A 24,852-nucleotide genomic window follows, 5' to 3' on the forward strand; every position below is an offset into this window, starting at 1 on the left:
GCCAAAACGAGTGATTTTTAAGTGGAGATCTTCATGAAAATCGGTCCACTATGTCGCGGTCGGGGGTTTTTTCAAAATGTTAATTTTGTGGTTAGGTTATTCAGCTTGCAATGTTCAGCAGTGGCTTCTGGTGAAAATTTCTGCTAGGCAACACTGAGCATAAAGAAACCTACCATAACATTAGGTACTTTACTATAAGTAGTAATCAATTTTAGGCAAGCCGGTGGGAATTGGCTTGTATAGATCAGACGCTGCTGATGTCCAGTCAATATAGGCTGGTTTCCTATACCTAAAATAAAATATTTTATGCAATGCACGAAATAAAGCACCACATAATTAGAAGAAAAATATGGACAGGAGTTATGTTTAAACTTAATTTCTATTTAATAAGTCAAATAGAAATATATAAAGTAAATGAATTGACCGTGACGTCACTCCTCAGTAATTCCATATCAGCAAATCGTTTTGACAGTTCTTAAAAAGAAGCTGATTTGACTAGTAGGAAACTAGCCTATTCTGGACACCGCGCAGATTTTGTGTCTTGTAGACCCTAGAGTAAAATGTAATGTTTTTTGACAGAGCGTGTCGTGGTCAGGGTCCGCATCACGACTTGGCTGGGAAGGCTCGCCGCCGCCGCCGCCCCCGGCCGACGAGATCATTGCTCTGTGCGCCAGCACGCACTGGACCGAGCGCAAGGACGGCCTCACACACTTGGTAAGCCTACAGTATTATCTAACCATTGTACACTTATTATTTATTTATTTAAAGCCTATACTGTGTCCCACTGCTGGGCAAAGGCCTCCCCCTTCGATTTCCACTCGTCCCGGTTATGAGCGATTTCCGGCCAGTCGCTGAGATACACGTCCAGGTCGTCCCGCCATCTCCGCCTGGGCCTGCCAGATCAGTACACTTAAAAATACAAATTAAAAAAATTTCAAATGAGAATAATTTCATTTGTTCTAAGATTTGCAAGGCAGCGCCATCTCTCTTCGCTAGCTCGTAATCACATGTGTTGATTCAGTTAGGAGGTCGAACTAGTTTCGGTTCTACCTCAGAGATGGCGGGCGCCATAAGCCTTCGGTAATTGTGTCATATACTTGGAAATTTCGACCCTTGCTTTCGTGATCCGATGGCCGAGTGGTTTTACAGGCATTCTTCAGGTTAACGGAGTACGCTGGTTCGATTCCAGCTCGGGACCCTTGGAGGCCTTGGTCACTTTTTCTTTGTATATGACATTTATTTAATGTCTATAGTAATGTTACTACTTAAAAATACAAATTAAAATATTTTCAAATGAGAATAATTTAATCTTTTCTAAGTAGTCCAATATGTTTTAATTCAAAACGCTTATTGTTTGTCGTACAGGCCAACTACCTGAACTCCGGTCGCCTCCTCACCGACTCGCAACTCCGCCGCCTCACGGAACTCCTCAACAAGATGTTCGTGGACGCACACACTAAGGTGTTCAGCCTGCTGCTGGACGCCGTCTGTGAACTGCTGCTGGTCCACTGGCAGCAGCTGAAGGACTGGCTGTACCAACTGCTGTTCAGGTAAAACCCACGCTTCTTCCCAAAAGGGACAGGCGGAGCTCATGACACTGCTTAAATATCAGTGTTGAAAGAAAATACATCGTGGTATAACCCATACCCTTCAGTCGACTTCTGCGACACCCACGGGAGAAAAACTCATTGGCAGAAGCTTAATGACGATATCAACTTCAATTCAGGTGATTATTTAATATTACAGCAGATGGCGCTAAACTGCCAGCTTTTAAGATCGTTCTTGTGTTATCCCGGCATTCGCCACGGCCCAAGGGAGCCTGGGGTCCGTGACAACTAATCCCAAGATTTGGTGTAGGCACCAGTATTTACGAAAGCGCCTGCCATCTGACCTTCCAACCATAACCAGGCCTCATTAAAATTAGTCGGGTTTCCTCACGCTGTTTTCCTGCGCCGAAAAGCGACTGGAAAATATCAAATGACATTTCGCACATAAGTATAGCACATATTCTGGCATGACCTTTGCGATGAAAACAATAAATAAATAAAACAAATAAATAATGCTCACCAATCTTTATCTAAATAGCACATATTCTGGCATGACCTTTGCGATGAAAACAATAAATAAATAAAATAAATAAATAATGCTCACCAATCTTTATCTAATATTACAATAGTATTAATCAGTATTCTCATTATTTTTAAAATCGGGACTTAATCGCGTATAACTACATATTAAACTGACCTCCAACGTTTCAAGGACGGCGTTGTCCCCGTGGTCTCGGAGAAGACTGGCTTGAAATGACATCAACACCTTCTGACAGCCGCGCGAGTTTTTCGAACTACCCGCACTTGGTTTTGATTATCAACTTGAACTGTTTGCGCACTAGGGATGTTACTACACTGACGATATTTGATTTAACGACTGTCGATATTATTTTCGGCTTACACTTATTAATGACAGGATTCCATGTGGATGAGATCCTAAAACCTTCGTCCCGATTGAAATTGCGATGTTTTTTGATTTCAATGGCTTCACGCACTTTTCTACTGTAGAAATGGCGTTCCGTGGAAAGGACTTTAGGGTCATGTAGTTCGATCCAGTGGTTTGGCCCTGACTCTAACAAATGTTCAGCCACGGCAGACTTGTTGACCTGACGATTTTTCACAGCCGCGATGTGCTCCTTTACCCTTTCTTCTATGGTGGTGGTGGTGGTTAAAATCGTCAGGTCAACAAGTCTGCCGTGGCTGAACATTTGTTAGAGTCAGGGCCAAACCACTGGATCGAACTACATGACCCTAAAGTCCTGTTGTGGGTAGAACTAGATTTAATAAAAATCAGTTGTCATCCAACCCGCGTTTCATTACACAACATGGTGGCAGCGGTGGTGTTTTAAATTGTATTTAAATTGAGTTACAGTTCGCGTTTCATGTGTATAAGTGCTAAAAAGTAGTATTTCAGTGTTTTGTTAAGTGTTAGTGCGTAACTTTAATATGGAGCACGCGAGACCACCGTCGGAACTCAGTTTGGATGGCAGCCCCGTCAGCCGGGCTGACGCATGGCGGAAATGGAAAACACAGTTTAATTTGTTCCTAAAAGCATCTGGGGTGCATAAGGAAGAATCAGCGGTGCAGTCTAGCCTACTCATCAATTTGATAGGGCCAGACGGCTTTGATGTTTATCAAACGCTCTCATTCGACGCCGAGACTGACCGAGAGGACGTCAAAGCGGTACTCAAAAAATTTGATGAGTACTTCGGAGTGAAATCAAATCTGACATTGGCTAGATATCAATTCTTCACAAGGAGTCAGGAACAAGGAGAAACGATCGGTCAATACGTCGTCGCTCTGAAGTTACTTAGTAAAAAATGCGAGTTCGGGTCTTTGGAAGACTCGCTCATTCGCGATCGCATAGTTTGCGGCATAAAAAACGGGATCGTACGCGACCGCCTTTTGCGAGTCGAGGATTTAAGTTTAGATAAGGCGATCAAGATGTGCGAGGCCGACGAGGTGTCGGCTGACGGCAGCCGGTGCTTAGAGTCCCGCGAGGCGGGACCGACGCGAGTGGACGCGGTGCGCGTGCGCCAGCGCGGTGCGCGCGGGGGCCGCCGCGGCCGCGGCCGGGGCGCCGCCAGCGCCGCCGCCGAGGGCCGCCCGCGCGCCGCCGCCGCCGCCAGGGACCCGCCGCCGGGGGCGAGTTGTCACGGTTGCGGTATGCAGTGTTTGCCGGGTACGTGTCCCGCGATGAATGTGAAGTGTTATGTGTGTCAAAATTATGGCCATTATGCCAGGCGGTGTAATGCGCCACGAAGCATTAAAAAAGTGTACGGTATTGAGGTACGCGAGGAGGACTCGGACGGCGGCGAGGACGATTGTGAGTTGTTTTACGTCTCTGTGATAAAAAATATTTCGCTTGTAGGTCAGTCCGATGATGATGACGGTGACCGTGTTTGGTATGAAACTTTGACCCGCGACAGCGGTGGTTCGGAGCGCTTTAAATTAGATTCCGGGGCCGACATTAGCGTACTGTCGTACAAGCGATTCTTGGCTAAAGCCAACAACCACGACGACATGTTAAGTGTCAACCTAAAGGTTATAGCGATTCTATCATAGAAAACGAGCGTAGTGTGAGATTATGTAATTTTAGTGATGAAAGAATACGTATTAAGGGAATATGTCATTTAAATTGGATACATAAAAATAAAAAATACTCCATTAAATTTGCTATAGCCAATATTCCATGTGACAGCGTACTGGGCAGACGAGCATGTCGTGAAATGGGATTAATAAAACGGATTAATGAGGTTACATTAGATGAGTATAGTGACTTATTTGAGGGTGTAGGATGTTTGCCGGGGGAGTATAGCATCGTGGTCGACCCGAGCGTGCCGCCGGTGGTGAGCGCGCCGCGGAAGGTGCCGCTCGCTCTGCGCGACAAGTTGCTTGACGAGTTGAATAGGATGACGGACTTGGGCGTGATAAGAAAAGTTACTCATCCCACTTTATGGGTTAATTCTATCGTATTGGCGGCTAAAAAAATGGAGATATTAGAATATGCCTAGACCCTCGTCCATTAAACTGTGCTATTCGTCGTGCTCACTTTCAGTTGCCAACAATTACAGAGTTAACTTCAAAGTTAAACGGAGCGTGTTATTTTTCGGTGCTAGATGCAAACTCGGGATTTTGGGCAATAAAACTAGATGACGCCAGTGCTGACCTCTGCACTTTCGGGACACCTTTTGGTAGATTTCAGTTTACTAGATTACCGTTCGGAATAAATTGTGCCTCGGAAGTCTTCCACGCCAAGATAAAGCAGTTGCTTGAGGGTCTGGACGGGGTTGATTCTTTTATTGATGACATCATTTGCTGGGGTAGAACAAAACAGGAGCACGATGAACGGCTGATTGCATTGTTAGAAAAAGCGCGCAGTATTAATTTAAAATTTAATAAATCTAAGTGCAAGATAGGCGTTGAAGAAGTGACGTATCTTGGTCACGTGTTCAACAAAAATGGTATGAAACCCGACTGTTCTAAAGTGAAGGCTATTATTGAGATGCCGTCTCCCACCGACAAGAAATCCTTAGAACGTTTTTTAGGAGCCACTAACTACTTGTCAAAATTTATTCCGAGCTATTCGGAGCACACTAAGCCGCTAACTAGCTTATTAAGAAAGGATACAGTTTGGATTTGGGACGCGGTACACCAAAATGCGCTAGATAAATTAAAAAAGCTGATTAGTGAAAGTCCGGTTTTAGCGTTATATGACGTGCAGCAGCCGGCGGTGTTGTCGGTGGACGCGAGCAGCGTGGCGCTGGGCGCGGTGCTGCTGCAGGGCGGGCGGCCCGTGGAGTACGCCTCGCGCATGCTCACCGACACACAAACCAGGTACGCTCAGGTCGAAAAAGAGATGTTGGCCATTTTGTTTGCCTGTGAAAAGTTTCGCCAATATATTTATGGGAGGAAAAACGTCGTTGTGGAAACAGATCACAAACCACTTGAGAGTTTATTTAAAAAACCGTTAGAGTCCGTCCCAGTACGTCTGCAACGAATGTTATTACGCTTGCAGGGACTAGATTTAGTAGTCACATATAAACCGGGCAAATATATGTACTTAGCAGACACTTTGTCTCGCGCGTCTTTACCTGAGAAATACGATGAGTCTGTAAGTAAAGGTATTAGGTATCAGGTAGATCTTTTGATGAGTAATGTAAATATGTCAAAAAATAAATTAAGTGCCATTAAAGAGGAAACCACGAAGGACAGTAGTCTTGTTACATTGTTAAGTTACATAAACAAGGGCTGGCCAAACAATAGGTACGAAGTTAAAAATAATTTAATTTTAATTCCAAAGTCGATGCGAGCTGATATGCTCAAAGTCATTCACGACGGACATCTTGGCATTGATCGGTGTAAGAGACGCGCTAGGCAAGTGTTATTTTGGCCTGGAGTCAATAAAGAGATTGAAATGTATGTAAAGTGCTGCAAAGTGTGCCAGGATCACTTAAATGCACCAAGTAGAGAGCCATTAATACCCGTTGAGGTACCAAAATTGCCGTGGTGTCAAGTAGGTACAGACATTTTTGAGTATTTAAAAAAATATTATTTAATAATAGTTGACTATCACTCAGGGTATGTCGAAGTTTCAAAGTTAAACAATTTAACGAGTTCCGCAGTAATACAGGCTCTAAAAGAAAATTTTGCCAGGCACGGAATTCCAGAGAAGGTGATAAGTGATAATGGCACACAATACACTAGCGGGGTTTTTAAGCGGTTTGCAGCGGATTGGGGATTTGAACACATAACGACTTCGCCAAATTACGCGCAGGCGAATGGAAAAAGTGAAAGAGCGGTCCAAACTGTAAAAAACATATTAAAAAAATCTATTCAAAGTAATACTGATATTAACTTAAATCTACTTAGTTATCGCAACACGCCGCGAGAAAACTTGAGCTCGCCCGCTCAAATGCTAATGGGTCGTATGTTGAAGTGTCGTTTGCCGGTTCACCGCGATCTGCTGCAGCCCAAACCAGTACAATCCGATCAATATGACGCGATTGTGACCAATCAGCAAAAAAGTAAGCGGTACTATGATCAGCGATCTAAGGCCTTGCCAATTTTAAACGAAGGCGATAATGTTATTATCCTCGACAAAAATTACAGAACTAGGGGACATGTTGTATCAAAAAGTACTACACCCAGATCGTATATTGTAAAAAATAAAAGGGGAGTATATAGACGTAATAGGAGACATCTCATAAAATGCCTGTCACCTGTTACAGATCAAAACCTTGCTGATTGTGATGATGAGGGTGATGTGGAACAGGTACTGTCTCCTGCAATGGACGCTTTCTCTTCTGCGGAGTCATCAGAGGAAACTGTGGTCGAGTCACACTCTCCCATGATAACAATAAGAAAAAAAGGTGGACAAATAGCCGAGTAACCAGGTCTTGTCCCGCATCACTCTATATATAGATAGTTTAAATTTTGAAAAGACATTTAAAGTTATGTATTTCAATATAATTTATCAGTGTACGATATAATAAGTATTCCTAAGTTACTACTGTACGCACATTTTAAAATGTTAAAAACAAAACCCTATTGATTGGGGTACCTTTGTATGGGTAACAATTTTATGCAAGTTATGTAATCCGGTGTTGGGTAGATTATATTAGTATGTAATCTTTAAAAGGGGAAGATGTTGTGGGTAGAACTAGATTTAATAAAAATCAGTTGTCATCCAACCCGCGTTTCATTACACAACAAGTCCTTTTCACGGAACGCCATTTCTACAGTAGAAAAGTGCGTGAAGCCATTGAAATCAAAAAACATCGCAATTTCAATCGGGACGAAGGTTTTAGGATCTCATCCACATGGAATCCTGTCATTAATAAGTGTAAGCCGAAAATAATATCGACAGTCGTTAAATCAAATATCGTCAGTGTTGTATGTCGACAGAGTAACATCCCTAGTGCGCAAACAGTTCAAGTTGATAATCAAAACCAAGTGCGGGTAGTTCGAAAAACTCGCGCGGCTGTCAGAAGGTGTTGATGTCATTTCAAGCCAGTCTTCTCCGAGACCACGGGGACAACGCCGTCCTTGAAACGTTGGAGGTCAGTTTAATATGTAGTTATACGCGATTAAGTCCCGATTTTAAAAATAATGATGTGTAATAATCGTGAAAGTTTAAATCAATCAGTATTCTGTTTTCAATTCCTTCTGCTTGTAATATAAGTTGTAAACTGTTCTAATATTAATTTTTTGGCAGACGAGACACTGTTGACACCTAGTATCGAATAGTGGTACATCTCGGACACTGGCGATCAAATATATGAACGTGGCGCGTTCCTAGCACACATTCTAAGCTCGTGTGGGTGAATGCGTACCATGCTTGTGTGAGTGAGATATGACAGGTCGACTGTTCGCGTATTTGACAGGCGGTAACTGTGAGGTAACCGAGAGTGGGCGGCACTTTCAGCAGGGAGCGGGAGTGGCCATACTGTACGATAGTATTATTTATTATACTGTGAATAGTACTGATAATGTACGCTATTTGACGCGTGATTGTCGCTAGATGTCAGTACAAACAAAGAGGATCGAGTATTATAAAGAGTTACTGTCGAAGTAAAATGTGTAATCACAGTGCATAGACTGCCATCTCTTGACACAGGCTTAAAACTTTTGAACCTCAATTTTGACAATTTGACCCATATTCTTAATTGGATACGTTTTAAAATGTCAAATATTAATATTAGCGCCATCTAGTTGAGCGTACCCTAAAGGTGTAATGCCATCTAGGCCACCGTACCTTTTTCTGTATGGTACTGAGATACGTTTTTTTCTTAGACTTTATCGGTCTATACGGAGTTATATAAGTCTCTCTGATAGTCTGATAGTACTGATAATTTACGCTATTTGACGCGTGATTGTCGCTAGATGTCACTACAAATAACCCTCATTTACTGATGTATTTATGTAGTTACAACACTTCCCTTACTTATTCCTCTGTGATGAAAACTTAGGATTAGTTTCTGGAATTGTCTTGATGAACTGTCGAAAGAAAAGTACCGTCAGCGGTTAAAGCAAGTACTATTTTTTTTAGGGGTCAATGTATATTTATTATCGAATAAAACTTTTAATTAACTTTGACGACCGGTCTGGCTCAGTCGGTAGTGACCCTGCCTGCTGAGCCGCGGTCCCAGGTTCGGATCCCGGTAAGGGCATTTATTTGTGTGATGAGCACAGATATTTCCTGAGTCATGGATGTTTTCTATGTATATAAGTATGTATTTATCTATTTAAGTATGTATATCGTCGCTTAGCACCCATAGTACAAGCTTTGCTTAGTTTGGGGCTAAGTTGATCTGTGTAAGGTGTCCCCCAATATTTTTTTTTTTAATACTACATGACAATTAGAGAGTAAACAGATTATAAAACAAAACAAATAATTCACATCTTCGCAATCAGTTGGAGTTGGGGATGGCTGCTCCGTTATCAAAACCTAACATTCTCGCTGCAGGCACAGTATAATAAAGAGTACTATCGTACAGTATGGCCACTCCCGCTCCCCGCTGAAAGTGCCGCCCACCCCCTCTCGGTTGCCTCACAGTTACCGCCTGTCAAAAACGCGAACAGTCGACCTGTCATATTTCACTCATACAAGCATGGTACGCGTTCACCTACACGAGCTTAGACTGTGTGCTAGAAACGCGCCTCTTTCATATATTTGATCGCCAGTGTCCGAGGTGTGCTGCAGGTTTAAATTTGTGACGTGTGCCTCGTATGCACATGCTGGTGGTTCGAATTACCTAGTACTAAAATTGTCGTTTTGTTCGCAGGTTACTAATGAAGTTAGGCACGGACATCCTAGGCTCCGTACAAAGCAAGATAATGAAGACGCTTGATGTTATACACGAATGTTTTCCGCCCGAGTTGCAGCTGCATAACATATTCAGGTACAGTTCACATCCATTTTTAAGCCCCGACGCAAAAACGACGGGGTCTGTCTGTCTGTGTGTGTGTCTGTCTTAGCTCCCGAACGGATAAACCGATTTCGATTTAGTTTTTTTTGTTTGAAAGCTGAGTTAGTCGGGAGTGTTCTTAGCCATGTTTCATGAAAATCGGTCCACTATGTCGCGGTCGGGATTTTTTCAAAATTTTAATTTTTAGACCGTAAAACTTATTACAAGCTTTTGCCTTGTTAGTATGTTAGTTTGGGTCAAAACGTAGAAGTTAAATTTGACCCACTTCCCGGTTTCCGATCGAGCTGAAATTTTACACACATGTAAATCACGTGACAACGCAATATTATGGTATCATGGAGCTGATCTGATGATGGAGCAGAAAGGTGGTCATAGGAACTCTGTTATGAAACGTCGTAGGTATCCCATCGAATAAGGGGTTTTCAGAAACGTCTCTGAGAGCAAAAGATGACTGTTGAAAGAATTTCTTACTTTGGATGATGTCGAGCACCGAGAACCTCCTATAGAGTAGCAATCTTGTATATTTTGTTCGCGATACGAGTCACCAGTGCCAGTGCGAGGAGCGGGCGGGGAATGTGTTAAGCGCGCTGTGATTGGCCGTTTCAAGGACGGCGGGCAGTCGCGCCAGATGAAAGGGACTGTCCCTCTACTGACGCGTAAGTGGCCAATGTAAGTTGACTTATGTCGGCTCTGAATAAATTATAAATATGACTTTTATGTGGAATGTAATGACGTCTGTTTTTAAATTTGAGCTTCTTGTTACCTTTCCACACCATTTCACACTACAGGTGGACATCTTTAAGGCATCAAAATACCCTTTTTCAATTTTTTTATTGCGAAAAACGCGCTGCTTTCGGGTCTGTTACTTGGTCGCTACTGATCGGGCACGGCGAGCGCCCGCGCTTATATCAGTGCAAATACTAGGAAGGCTGGCGACCGCGAGTCGTCTTGTAATGGATGTCTATAGGGGTTGGTCTGTGATGTCGAGTAACATTGATAGTAATTTTGTTCAACCACGTGCTTTCGAACGCAGTAGGTACTTTTCGCGTCGCCGCTGCCGGAGATACTACTGAGTCGTGGTTATACTGTGCCAGAGGTCGCAGGTTCGAGTCCTGCCGGAGGTGTGAATTTCCATTTTTCCTTTAATTTAAACATACAATCATACATACAATCACGCCTGTATCCCATAAAGGGGTAGGCAGAACACATGAAACTACTAAAGCTTCAGTGCCACTCTTGGCAAATAAGGGGTTGAAAGAAAACGAAACTGTGACATTGCAGTGATAGGGTTGCCAGCCTCTCGCCTACGCCACAATTTAACCCATATCCCACAGTCGCCTTCTACGACACCCACGGGAAGAAAGGGGGTGGTGAAATTCTTAACCCGTCACCACACAGGCTCAGGCAGGTTAATTTAAATATATGTAATAAGAATGTAATTTGTGCAGGTTTTTGGCGGACGGCGCGACCGCCCCGACAACTAAGACAAAAGCGGCAGCGCTGAAATTCCTAGCGTCGCTCGCGCACGACTATTGCACGCCCAACGCTTGCGCGCAGGCATTACAAGGTAAGATTCTTCTCATCACACCCGCACTCTAAATGTGCTATTGCACGCAGGCGGAGCGTGAGTTATAGAAAAATCGTTCTCCCAAGGGAATATTGAAATTTCTTGTACCGTACTTAGCTTTTTTACATCTATTTCCAAATTTTTATATTGCGAGTGTGATGAAAAACATTGTGTGTAACTCGGGAAGTATGAATATTACTAACTCGAATAATATTCAACTTCCTCCCCTTGTTGCACAATGTACTACTTTTAACCCCCGGCGCAAAAACGACGGGGTGTTATAAGTTTGACGTGTCTGTCTGTCTGTGGCATCGTAGCCCCGAACGGATGAACCGATTTCGATTTAGTTTTTTTTTGTCTGAAAGTTAGTCGGGAGTGTTCTTAGCCATGGTTCATGAAAATCGGTCCACCTACGCCAAATCTTGGGATTAGTAGACCCTGGGCTCCCATGAGCCGTGTCAAAACGCCGGGATAACGCAAGGAGGATGATGATTGCCTTTTTTAGCTAAAGTTTTGTTTTGTGTAGGTGGCGCCACAGGCGTGGCGGGTCGAGCTTTAGTGAAAGTGGCGGGGCATGCGCAAGATCCCCGCGCGGCGGACATCAGGCTTAATGCTAGACGCGCGCTCGCTGCCCTCTACGATTGTAACCCAGTGCCTGTGAGTATTTTGCCAGTAACTGTCCTATAATATTTATTATTTATGTCTATCCCATAACGGAACAATGGTGTTCCGGACCTTTGGGAGGCGTGCGCGGGGCCAAAGCCAACGCGTAGAGCCCCTTTTGACACTTTAATGAAATGTAAGGGGTACACCGAGCGGATGTTGCCCTTGCCCGTGTCATGGGACACGCAGAGGCAACACCCGCCAGAGAGAAAGAATTACTTATTTCAAAATGCTATTATACAATTACTGAGTTCTTTGATGACAATCTAACTTCCTCGCTCTAGCACTAATTAATTGACTTTTTTTTTTATAAATATTGACATTTAACTTATTTTTAACTTATTTTTATTATTGTTTTTTTTTAAGTCATAATTTTAATCTGAAAGTGGAAAATTGTAAACAAATATTATTAATTATTGACGGAAAATAACAATGTACGCGTAATGTAATACTTTCACAGCTTGATAATATTCTTTTATTTATTGTACATGTAAAGTTTTTAGTTTTAAGCTAGTTTTCTATAAGACAGTGCTACGCCCTTGCAGGGTGACCATGTACCTAATTTATGTTATGTAACACCTCTTGTAACCATGGTTTTGCATGAAATAAATGAAATGAAATGAAATGAGTGTAAGGACTATTTGAGAGTTAATGGCATCTAAAATGAACTGGTCTATTTTGATGAAAGTGATGGACTAAATACTGGGCTATGGATAAAAAACCGGACCCCTGCCTAATAAAACGGTATCCAATTTCTATAATATTTATTATTATTCTCAGTATTTATTTCCCCTCTTAGGCTAGGTATTTTACAATATGTATATAAAAATAAAATATAAAAACATTTAGAAACACCTAACTGCGCTCTAAAACTGGTATAACAGTATGGGTGCTAAGACAGCCAAACTTAAGTGGGATTGGGCAGGGCATGTTTGCCGGATGCACCCGGAACGGTGGGCCAAAGTGACGACTGAGTGGTTACCGCAAATTAGCCGGGGCAGAGGACGACCAAAGAGATGGCGGGACGACCTCGACGTATTTTGCAGATACTGGCAAGAGCGGGCATCAAACCGTGAGGACTGGAGAAAGAAAGGGGAGGCCTTTGCCCAGCAGTGGGAGGCTAATAAAAAAAAACATTTACAAAACAATATAAAATCATATAAACATATTATAAAAAAACCTAACCTAGGGTGCCGCCAGCAGCGGGGCAGGGCCCAAGCTGCCGGTGGTTAGGGCTGCAGAGAGAGGAACCGTCGGACTATCCGCGCCGTGTCCAAGATCACCGCCTTCTGCATCTGGCCCTTGATCCAGCCACCTAGCGAGAGTCTCTTAAGATGTTGGTCGAGACTCTTCGCTATGAGACCGTTCGCTGAAACGACTATCGGGACAATGATCGTTGAATCAACATCCCACATGGTGATTATCTCGTGAGCCAAGTCTAGGTACTTACTGGACTTGTCCTTCTCGGCTTTCACGAGATTCTCATCATGGGGGACGGTGATGTTATTATTTATTATTTTACTCTGTATAGCTCTTAACTTTTGACGAGAAGGCCAACACTAGTTCGACCGTTTTTAATCTCCGACGCAAAAACGACCCCGTAATCTATTGCGAGCTATGTGCTCAGAAAGAGAAAGTTTTGGATTCAGGTCCTGTTTGTTTTTGAACAGTGATGTAGATGATTAACTTTTTTTTTTTCAGTTCACGGCGCTAATGAGCGAACTTTCGCCGGACACACAGGCCCTAGTCAACGGAGTCTTGCAGCAACACGTCAGGAGGACCTCCAGCAGTACGTATTATATACTCGGAAACACGTGTTTTATCCTTTAACGCCAGCGGGTAAAAACACATTTTATCCACTAGTAAAGTAATTTGACCTTGAATATATTCAAATTTTCTGCTTTAAGATTGATAAAAGTGGGTGAATATAGTGATGAAGACTTACCTCCTCTGAAACTACTAGAAGTAGTGTACTTTCCTCGCTATAGTGAGGGGAGTGTGCTCAAGAGCTACACGAGCTTATTCCACCGTCCCCATTCTACCATCGGACTCTTAGACGCACGGCAGGTCTCCATCCTTACTTGGTGGATATTCCACGAATCCGCACGAAGCGCTTTGCTTCTTTTTTTCTTATGCGTACTGCCAAGGAGTGGAATTCCTTGCCGGCGGCTATATTTCCGAGCTCATATAACCCGGCAACCTTCAAATCAAGAGTGAACAGGCATCTTCTGGGCGAGCTCACTCCATCGTAGGCCACGTCTTTGCCTTTGGCTAGTCTGTGGTCAAGAGTAAGCCCATTTATAATAAAAAAAAATAAAAAAAAAGGGGATTTTTTTTTGTGTTACACATGGGTGAAACTATACAATCCTTTCACTTGCTCGTTTTTCACACTTGTATAACAAATAACTATTTCTGCGTCAGGAAAATAACATACATACCAAAGACATGCGTAAGACGGATAGATACATTTTAAAATAAAACGTACAGTCTGTAAAAATATGGGTGCGTACAACTTATCAAAAATATGTCCCATAGCACTTTATGTCGGCGGAATAAGGTCTCGGTACATATTTTTGAGCGGATAAATCGATACGTATTTTTGCACTTGACTGTACCTCGGCACCGTCAAAAGAAATGTTTGGTTGATTCTCGGCTATATGGTGCTAATATTAATAATTGTTATCAAGTTGACTAAACTATCTATAAAACAATCTGAGGTTCTAAAGTTTTAAGCCTGTGTCTATACACCGTGTTTTTTTTTTTTGTTTTCCGTTAAATTCGACATGTCGTTAGGTTCATTATCAGGAACCATATCACTTTAGTTAAATTCGCAAAAAAAAAATTTTTCATCGTTTTCATACATAATAAATAAATAAATTAGTGTGAGAGGCCCTTAAGAATAAATTTCAAGTTAGTGTCAAGTGATTAACGGCACATGTCAAAACAAATAACATTGGGAAGTGGTAAAGGCTGTCACACACGTGTTCAGTAATTATTTTTATTTTTCTAATAACTCGATAGCCGTCGAAGTTAAGACACTAGTTTCTTAGAGAAATTAATTGTATTTGGTCTAAAGAACCATCCCTTTTAGTTAACGGAATTCAATAAAAACAGGGTGTAGATAGCAGTCTATGCACTGTGACTACTCCTTTTACTTTTATTTCTGTTTTTTGTGCAGCCGGCAGCGACTCTCCACTAAGGACGTCCTCAGCGACGCCGAATTCGGGCACCGACGACGTTCATTCACGTATCAAAAGGACCACCACTGAGATTCACACGTACACTGCACAACATGCCAACGGTAAGAAAACACTTTTTCATCACACCCGCACTTTAAATGTGCTATTGCACGCAGGCGGAGCGTAAGTTATAGAAAAATCGTTCTCCCAAGGGAATAATGCAATTTCTTGTACCGTTGTCTTTTTTACATGTATTTACATATTTTTTACATTGCGAGTGTGATGAAAAACATTGTGTGTAACTCGGGGAGTATGAATATTACTAACTCGAGTCTTTAAATCTTTAACTTACTCTCGTTAGTAATATTCCACTTCCTCCCCTTGTTGTACAAAATACTATATCCATACTAATATTATAAATGGGAAAGTGTGTGTCTGTTTGTTTGTCCGTCTTTCACGGCAAAACGGAGCGACGAATTGACGTGATTTTTTAAGTGGAGATAGTTGAAGGGATGGAGAGTGACATAGGCTATTATTTGTCTCTTTCTAACGCGAGCGAAGCCGCGGGCAAAAGCTAGTATTTATATATAATACACATCTCGGCAAAGTCATATCACCAATAGGGCAAATGAAAAAGGAAATAAATCTAAGAGTAGCAAACTCATAGAAACGTACTGGTCGTTAAAAAGAAGTGATGAAGAATGATAATTAGAGATGCACCGAATATTCGGTTACTATTCGGTATCCGGCCTATTCGGCCCTAATTTTAATATTAGGCCGGATACCGGATAGTGACGTACTATCCGGCCGGATACCGGATGTGCTATTTTTGATTGAATGATTTTGGGGTAAACAAATTTAAATGTAAAAAAAAAAACAGTTACGGTTATAATACTTATAATCATAGCCCTTTATTATTAAAAAAATGAACATTTAAAACAAAAACGGACCCTGCGCTTGCTTTGTTTTGCTTAAACTGTAGGTATTGTAGGTAAAATTTTGCTGTCCGAATATTCAGCGGCCGGATACCGAATATTCGGCCGATGGTTGGGCCGAATATTCGGTATCCGGTATCCGGCCAAACAATTATTCGTTGCATCTCTAATGATAATATACCTACATCAGAAAAAAGCAAGGTATTAAACATGTGTATCGTACCATGCTTGACCTGCGGATGCCAAACATGGTCCTTAACAAAGTCACTCGAGCAGAAATTGATGGTTACTCAACACGGAATGGACAGGAATAAGGGATGGTAAAGGAATAAGTAACTCTTTTTAAGACGTGTGTTGTTTTTAATTGGATCCTTACTGAAGCGCTGGTAGCCTAGCGGTAAGTACGTGCGACTTTCGTTCCGGAGGTCGCGGGTTCGAACCCCGGCTCGCACCAATGAGTTTTCAGAACTTATGTGCGAAATGTCATTTGATATTTGCCAGTCGCTTTTCGGTGAAGGAAAACATCGTGAGGAAACCGGACTAATTCCAATACGGGCCCGCCCAAACGGATGCAACAGTTGCACGGCGACATTTTTTGTCTCTGTCGTCACTCCTTGGACGCACGACAGATACAAAAAATGTCGCCGTGCAACTGTTGCATCCGTGTGCGCGGAGCGTAAGGCCTAGTTACCCTTCGGGTTGGAAGGTCAGATGGCAGTCGCTCTCGTAAAACTAGTGCCTACGCCAAATCTTGGGATTAGGTGTCAAAGCGGACCCCAGGCTCCCATGAGCCGTGGCAAATGCCGGGATAACGCAAGGAGGATGATGAATTGGATGGATCCTTACTATTTTTGTTTGTTACAGCAGAGTGCGGCAACCACATGTCGAGCAAAGACTCCGGCATCAGTCAAATGTCCGACGTGACTCTCTCAAACAAAGGAGTCAACGGGGTACCCAATGGACATTATAACGCGTGAGTATAACTATCATCCATACTGATTCCAAAGACATATATAACTCCGTATAGACAGATAAAGTCTAAGAAAAAAACGTACCTCTAAACCATACACAAAAAATACGGTGACCTAGATGGCGATACACCTTTGGGAGACGCTCGGCTAGATGGCGCTAATATTAATATTTGACATTTTAACATATGTCAAGCTAAGAATATGGGCCAAATTGTCAAAACTGAGGTTCAAAAGTTTTAAGCTTGTGTCGAGAGATGGCAGTCTATGCAGATTAAACATTTTACTTTGACAGTAACTCTCTATACTCGATCCTCTTTGCTAATATTATAATGGGAAAGTGGTTGTGTCAGTTTGTTTGTCCGTCTTTCACGGAAAAACGGAGCGACGAATTGACGTGATTTTTTAAGCGGAGATAATTGAAGGGATGGAGAGTGACATAGGCTACTTTTTGTCTCTTTATAATCCCCCACTTCTCTCAAATAGGGGGTGGAAGTTTGTTTTTTAGCATTCCAAAATTAAAGCTAGTTTATTCATATAAAAGCTAGTTTTAAAATAAGCCTGGGTGAATATATTGTCTCCTCAAAAGTGACAATCATGTGTAGAGATGATTTAAAAAAATACTATATAAATATAAATTGCCAGACAAAATAAAAGAGGAAACTACTGAAACAGCGTTTCTCCGCAAACTGAAAAATTTACTAATTAGCAAATGTTATTATACTTTAAATGAATATTTAAATGATGAATTTAGCGATATTTAGAAATATTATAGCAATGTACAAATTTATACTTAAGTCTAATTATAAGTGCCTTTCTCACTATATCTTGCTGCGCCCAACAGGGTACATAATGCGATCTGTATAAATATTATATGCCAACTGTGTAACCATTATGTGCAATAAATGATTGAGTATTGAGTACTTTCAATTTGTCGAGTTTAACGATGTTTATGAACATATTATGAACGTATTCCAAATTTCAAAGCGATAGCGTAATTAGTTCTCGAAATATTTAATAATGTGACAGACAGACGGACAGAGTCGCACCATAAGGGTTCTTTTTGAACCTGTTTGGTACGGAACCCTAAAAATGTCAAATATCTCCTTCAATGAAACATTTTCTGTCGTCTTTTCAGTGAAACCGCTCGTGCCGCGTCCGCGGACAGTTCGGAAGAGGCCACCAGCACTAAAGAGTCTTCTCCCGTGCCCCATCATCACAGGTTGGACCTGCCGCCTCATGGGTAACTAATATTATACTTTATGTTCTTGCTCCTAAGTAGCTGTAGGATCGTAGGGGGGGGGTCATTGCACAAAAGATCGCTATGGGTCGAAGTGTACCCGTAGGGGCCCTCACAGATATATAAAAAGCATTTCTTTTTTTTTTGCCAATAAAAAAATTTTGATTGTTTTAGGGAATTTCAGGTCAATTGTACTCAGAATCATGAGTACTTTCAATCTCACTGGGAGACAAAAAGTGTCCCAGAATTTCAATACATTTTTGTTACTTTCCTCTTTTGTTACCCCATACAACATGTACGGAAAATGGTAACAAAATAAGAAAAAATCGTATGGGACAATTTTTTTTATTACTAGAATTGAAAAAGCTAGTAATTCTGAATAGAAATAGCATTTTTTTTTCAAAAACATCACACTTCATAAAAGGTTGGTTTTTGTTGCCAGTATACACTGGCAGTATTCTTGTACGTGAGTCAAATACAAAGACACATGTAGACAGGTAAAGCCTAAGAAAAAAACGTACCTCAAAACCATACAGAAAAAGGTACGGTGGCCTAGATGGCATTACACCTTCGGGGGACGCTGGGCTAGATGGCTCTAATATTAATATTTGATATTTTAACACATATCAAGCTAAGAATATTGGTTAAATTATCAAAAATGAGATTAAAAAAATTTAAGCTTGTGCCGAGAGATGGCAGTCTATGCACTGTGATTACACATTTTTCTTTGACAGTAACTCTCTATAATACTAGATCCTCTTTGGTCAAATATCAGGTCCGACGTTTTTTTATGAAATAGGCAGCAAACGTGCAGACGAGCCGCCTGATGGTAAGCAGGCATCGCCGCCCATGGACATAAGCAACATCAGGGGAGCCACTTATGCGTTGCCGACCTTTGAGAACCCTAAATACCTGCTTCTTGAAGAACCCCCTGTCAGCTGTGTCAGTAGTCAGTTGTTTCCCACGTCAGCACACTACAATATCCTTAAAAATTAAATATTTTTACGTAATATTTACTTATTGATGTCAATTTAACTTTGAATGTAACTTTTGTAGGGACTACAACTCGGCGCTATGTCGCGACAAGATGAAACCGTACGAGACTGACGAAAATGGGTTCCTAATAACCAAATGTGAGTATAATTCTACATTCTTGTATACAATATAGAAACTCGCGCAGCTAGAAGATGTTGATATAATTCCTCGTATATATAAGGTCCTAATTTATTAGTTGCAGATATTTTAACACATGATACTTTACATTAAAATAATTAACTTTAAATATAAATTAAGAAATCTTTTCATGTAACTTTTTTGATTTCATTTTCCTAACAAAAAAAATAATTATAATTTCGTCTAAAAAAATCATCATGTGCATTATCACATGTCACAATAACACTGTCTGTCATGTCAACAATTGTTTGTTGTAAATGTCGTAAAGGTTCGGCGGGAAAACTGCACATGTCATTGAAGTGGCCAGTTACAGTTAAGTGGTACGTAAAAGAGGTACTAGAATCTGTTCAATGAGTTTTCATTTAATAATCACATAAACAGGGTGTTTTTACGTAGCAAATTTGTTTTTCCGTTTTCTCCAAAAAAACATCGTAAAAGCTATAATGTTTCACGGTTTAATATACTCCAGAGACCGAGTACTATCAGCTGTAAAAATATCTGCATCTAATAAATTAGGACCTTATATATAGTCACTACTTTGAAAAATCTCGTATCTCACGCTGCTCCGCAAAGTTAAAACGCAGTAAGTCTATATGCATTCCATACATACTTACTACAATTTTCTTTTCATTGACAGACGAAGATACAAGGTTTTTTAAAAGTAGTGACGATATAATTCCTGATATAGTCTACCCGTGACCACAAACATAACGTTATGTTCGAAACGTCGGGTAAAATGTAAGTGTTTACGCGATTAAGTCCCGTTTAATTCTAAAATTATTATCAAATTTATCAGAATGTTCGAAGGTTGATATTTCGCTGTAAGATGACGGTCTTGGCGGTTAAACGGTTAACATATTTTTAACCCCCGACGCAAAATCGACGGGGTGTTATAAGTTTCACGTGTTTGTCTGTCTGTGTGTCTGTCTGTGGCATCGTAGCTCCCGAGCGGACGAACCGATTTAGATTTAGTATTTTTTTGTTTGAGAGCTGAGTTAGTCGGGAGTATTCTTAGCCATGTTTCATGAAAATCGGTCTGCTGTGTCGCGGTCGGGGGTTTTTTTTTTTCAAATTTTAATTTTGTTTTTGGCCCGTGTGGTGACGGGTTAAGAATTTCACCACCCCCTTTCTTTCCGTGGGTGTCGTAGAAGGCGACTATGGGATATGGGTTAAATTGTGGCGTAGGCGAGAGGCTGGCAACCTGTCACTGCAATGTCACAGTTTCGTTTTTTTTCAACCCCTTATTTGCCAAGAGTGGCACTGAAACTTGAGTAGTTTCATGTGCTCTGCCTACCCCTTTATGGGATACAGGCGTGATTGTATGTATGTTGTATGTATGTATGTAATTTTGTTTTATTTTTTAGCTGGCCTTCGCGAGCAAGAGGTCTTAGAAGCTCTCTGTCAATTGGACACGCAACATGCGCCTCCAGAACAGTGGGAGCGACTATTGCTCGCCACACACGAAATACTCAAATATGGTGACTGCCGCAAGCCTTCGGAATATTTCAAGTAAGTTTTCGTCACATTCGTAAAAATGCAAGATCTCGTCCCATTATTTTCTTAAGAGATTCGCTGCATCCTAAAAGCTCGGCCACACATGCGCGTTTTGATAGCGTAGGCGGAGCGGAAGCGGAGCGGTAGCGGAGCGCAACGATAGCGGTGCGCCGGACGAACGCTGGCGTTGCACCCAGCGGACGCCGGCGGGAACTAACGAGAGCGGATTGCAAGCAGAACGCCAGCGTTCCGCCGGCGCACCGCTACCATTGCGCTCAGCTAACGCTACGCTATCAAAACGCTTTATGTGTGGCGGAGGCTTAAATGTACTTATAAGAAGGTTTAATCCATATAATATTATAAATGGGAAAGTAATGTGTGTCTGTTTGTTTGTCCGTCTTTCACGGCAAAACGGAGCGACGAATTGACGTGATTTTTTAAGTGGAGATATTTGAAGGGATGGAGAGTGACATAGGATACTTTTGTCTCTTTCTAACGCGAGCGAAGCCACGGGCAAAAGCTAGTTTTTCATATTTGAGTCTCATTAGACCATATAAAACTTGTTTAAATTGATGTAAAAGAGTCAGACAAGTTTTAAACGAATTTCTACGATATAGCAAAGAGGATCGAATATTATAGATAGTTACTGTTAAAGTAAAATATGTAATCACAGTGCGTGATCTCTCCCTTCACTTGACACAAGCTTAAAACTTTTGAACCTCAGTTTTGACCATTTGGCCCATATTCTTAGCTTGATGTGTGTTAAAATGCCAAATATTAATATTAGCGCCATCTAGCCGAGCGTACCCCAAAGGTGTAACGCCATCTAGGCCACCGTACCTTTTTCTTTAGGGCTTTGAGGTACGTTTTTGACATTTTAAAACATATCTAGCTAAGAATGTGGGCCAAATTGTCAAAACTGTGATTCAAAAGTTTTTAGGCTGTGTCAAGAGATGGCAGTCTATGCACTGTGATTACACATTTTACTTCGACAGTAACTCTCTATAATACTCGATCCTCTTTGGAGATACTAACACATACGTTGCTTACAGGAACATAGTGCGAGTGGCGTTGGCTACTTTAGCGGTGGATGAGAACGCTGGAGATAAGGAGAATTCTGAAAACGCGTCGAATGCTCAACAGTCCTCAGGTAAACACCTTTTTCAGTACTGATGGTGTTTTTTTACGCACTAGTGCGAGAAGTGGTTCATTATATGCCAGGTCGAAACTTCGGACAGCCATCTGTACTGAAAAACGTCGTACGATACACGTGCGAAAAGGAAATTCGTAACTCGTGTCGATTTAAAACACTCCCTTCGGTCGTGTTTTAATTTATCGCCACTCGTTTCGAACTTCCTTTTTTACGCACTTGTATCGTAATGTACTATTTCATCACACTCGCACACTAAATATGCTATTGCTAGCAGGCGGAGCGTGAGTTATAGAAAAATCGTTCTCCCTGAGGAGTTAAGAAATTTCTAGTAGTGTATTAAACTCTTTTTTTACCTTTTTGCATATTTTTTTATAATGCAAGTGTGATGAAAAACATTGTGTAACTCGGGAAGTATGAATATTACTAACTCGAGTCTTTACATCGCTCCGGCAAGCCGTCGCGATTTAACTTACTCTCGTTAGTAATATTCAACTTCCTCCCCTTGTTGCACAATGTACTATTCTACTCCCGAACTGTTATTCGTCATTTACAGGGTCGTGCATAGATCTTTAAAACCCTACATAAAAGTGTATTCCCCAAAGCCAGCGTCCGCCGGCTTTCCGCGCATGCGCGCAGGATCGAAACTGAAAACGCATTGTTTGGCTCTGTAACCATGGCAACGCGTTGTTATAACGATACTGCGCGCGTGCGCGGGAAGGCTTTGGGCAGCTGAGCTGACAGTACAAACCTTTGCGTCAAAATACAGGAAACATTGTGAATTTCACGAAAGTTATTCAAGGAAACTATTAAAAACTAAGTGCATGGTCGTAGAAAAAGTATTGTATGCAACGGTGTTTAACTGAGTCAAAAAATACTCGTGGCGCCTTAATAACAATTTTCGGCTTCGACTCAAATTGTTACCCACGCCACTCGTCTTTTTTGAGCTCCTTTAAATGCCTGTTGCATAAAATACACTACATACATACCTACAATCACGCCTGTATCCCATAAAGGGGTAGGCAGAGCACATGAAACTGCTAAAGCTTCAGGGCTACTCTTGGCAAATAAGGGATTAAAAGAAAACGAAACTGTGGCATAAAATACTATATTTCATTAATGAATATGGCCCTCTTTTAACCCTTTAAAAACTAACAAAGTGGTTCAACTGTATACGACGAATTTACTAGTTAGTTAGAACCTTGTGTGTTTTTTCTCATGGCCAACTTGTTTTAGGGTTCCGTAGTCAACTAGGAACCCTTATAGTTTCGCCATGTCTGTCCGACCGTCTGTCCGTCCGCGGATAATCTGTAACCGTTAGCACTAGAAAGCTGAAATTTGGTACCAATATGTATATCAATCACGCCGACAAAGTGGTAAAATAAAAAGTGGAATAAAATGATTTGTTAAGTACCCTTCCTACATGTAAAGTGGGGATAGATGTATATTTTTTTTTTCATTTCAACCCCAGCGTGTAATATATTGTTGGATAGGTATTTAAAAATGAATAGGGGTTTACTTAAATCGTTTTTGGATAAAAGTAATATTTTAGGAAATAATCGCCTCTAACTTTTGTAACATATGTTTAAAAAATATTCAAAAAACCGGCCAAGAGCGTGTCGGGCCACGCTCAGTGTAGGGTTCCGTAGTTTTCTGTATTTTTCTCAAAAACTACTGAACCTATCAAGTTCAAAACAATTTTCCTAGAAAGTCTTTATAAAGTTCTACTTTTGTGATTTTTTTTTCATATTTTTTAAACATATGGTTCAAAAGTTAGAGGGGGGGGGGACGCACTTTTTTTCCTTTAGGAGCGATTATTTCCGAAAATATTAATATTATCAAAAAACGATCTTAGTAAACCCTTATTCATTTTTAAATACCTATCCAACAATATATCACACGTTGGGGTTGGAATGAAAAAAAATATCAGCCCCCACTTTACATGTAGGGGAGGTACCCTAATAAAACATTTTTTTCCATATTTTATTCTTGCACTTTGTTGGCGTGATTGATATACATATTGGTACTACATTTCAGCTTTCTAGTGCTAACGGTTACTGAGATTATCCGCGGACGGACGGACGGACGGACGGACAGACAGACATGGCGAAACTATAAGGGTTCCTAGTTGACTACGGAACCCTAAAAATCACCGAAGTAGAACTTTATAAAGACTTTCTAGGAAAATTGTTTTGAACTCGATAGGTTAAACCGTTTTTGAAAAAAATACGGAAAACTACGGAACCCTACACCGAGCGTGGCCCGACACGCTCTTGGTCGGTTTTTTTAAATATTGTTTCGGCGTCAACCCGTATTGGCTTACACAGCCACGAAAAACATTGTTGCCCCACCTGACACTGCTCAAGACATTTGTGGCACTTTGCGTTTGGGGTATTATGCGTTTAGGTCATAATACTTTTATAGGATTGGGCGTTTTTTAGTAAAGTAATTAATGTTAAGGTAGGTTTCTTTTTGCTCAGTGTCGCCTAGCAGACATTTTCACCAGCCGCCACTGCAACATTATAAGTTTTAATCTTTTAATTGGTTTTTCTGCAGCTAAGCGCTGGTAGCCTAGCGGCAAGTGCGTGCGACTTTCGTTCTGGAGGTCGCGGGTTCGAATCCTGGCTCGCACCAATGAGTTTTTCTTTTATGTGCGAAATGTCATTTGATATTTGCCAGTCGCTTTTCGGTGAAGGAAAACATCGTGAGGAAATCGGACTAATTCCAATAAGGTCACTACTCTTCGGGTTGGAAGGTCAGATGGCAGTCGCTTTAGTAAAACTAGTGCCTACGCCAAATCTTGGGATTAGTTGTCAAAGAATAGAATAGAAAACATTTATTTAACGTCACAACAAAGTACAAATAAAACAGAAGTCATGCAAACAAAAAACCTTAAACGCTAAAATAGGACCCCCACTCAGCATAATGCTGCGGACATCCGCAGCGCTGGTTTTCTGCGGGGACCTGACTTACACTAGGTTAAATGGCGGCACTTACGCCAACAA

The 24,852-nt window shown here is 41.3% G+C and overlaps 1 protein-coding gene across 1 annotated transcript in view; it reads left to right on the forward strand.

The window, feature by feature from the left end:
- The window catches only part of LOC125238719 (CLIP-associating protein), a 106,214-nt gene that overhangs the window by 72,314 nt on the left and 9,048 nt on the right, over positions 1-24,852 (forward strand). Inside the window, exons 22-33 of the mRNA XM_048146133.1 lie at positions 580-714; positions 1,366-1,550; positions 9,335-9,451; positions 10,927-11,045; positions 11,572-11,702; positions 13,410-13,497; positions 14,887-15,009; positions 16,687-16,795; positions 17,929-18,033; positions 19,087-19,163; positions 20,568-20,712; positions 21,750-21,847. Of these exons, the coding sequence (XP_048002090.1) occupies positions 580-714; positions 1,366-1,550; positions 9,335-9,451; positions 10,927-11,045; positions 11,572-11,702; positions 13,410-13,497; positions 14,887-15,009; positions 16,687-16,795; positions 17,929-18,033; positions 19,087-19,163; positions 20,568-20,712; positions 21,750-21,847 (1,432 nt within the window). The remainder of the gene's footprint in view (positions 1-579; positions 715-1,365; positions 1,551-9,334; positions 9,452-10,926; positions 11,046-11,571; positions 11,703-13,409; positions 13,498-14,886; positions 15,010-16,686; positions 16,796-17,928; positions 18,034-19,086; positions 19,164-20,567; positions 20,713-21,749; positions 21,848-24,852) is intronic.

Source organism: Leguminivora glycinivorella, chromosome 24, assembly GCF_023078275.1.
Source record: "Leguminivora glycinivorella isolate SPB_JAAS2020 chromosome 24, LegGlyc_1.1, whole genome shotgun sequence".
In the NCBI taxonomy this organism is placed as follows: domain Eukaryota; kingdom Metazoa; phylum Arthropoda; class Insecta; order Lepidoptera; family Tortricidae; genus Leguminivora; species Leguminivora glycinivorella.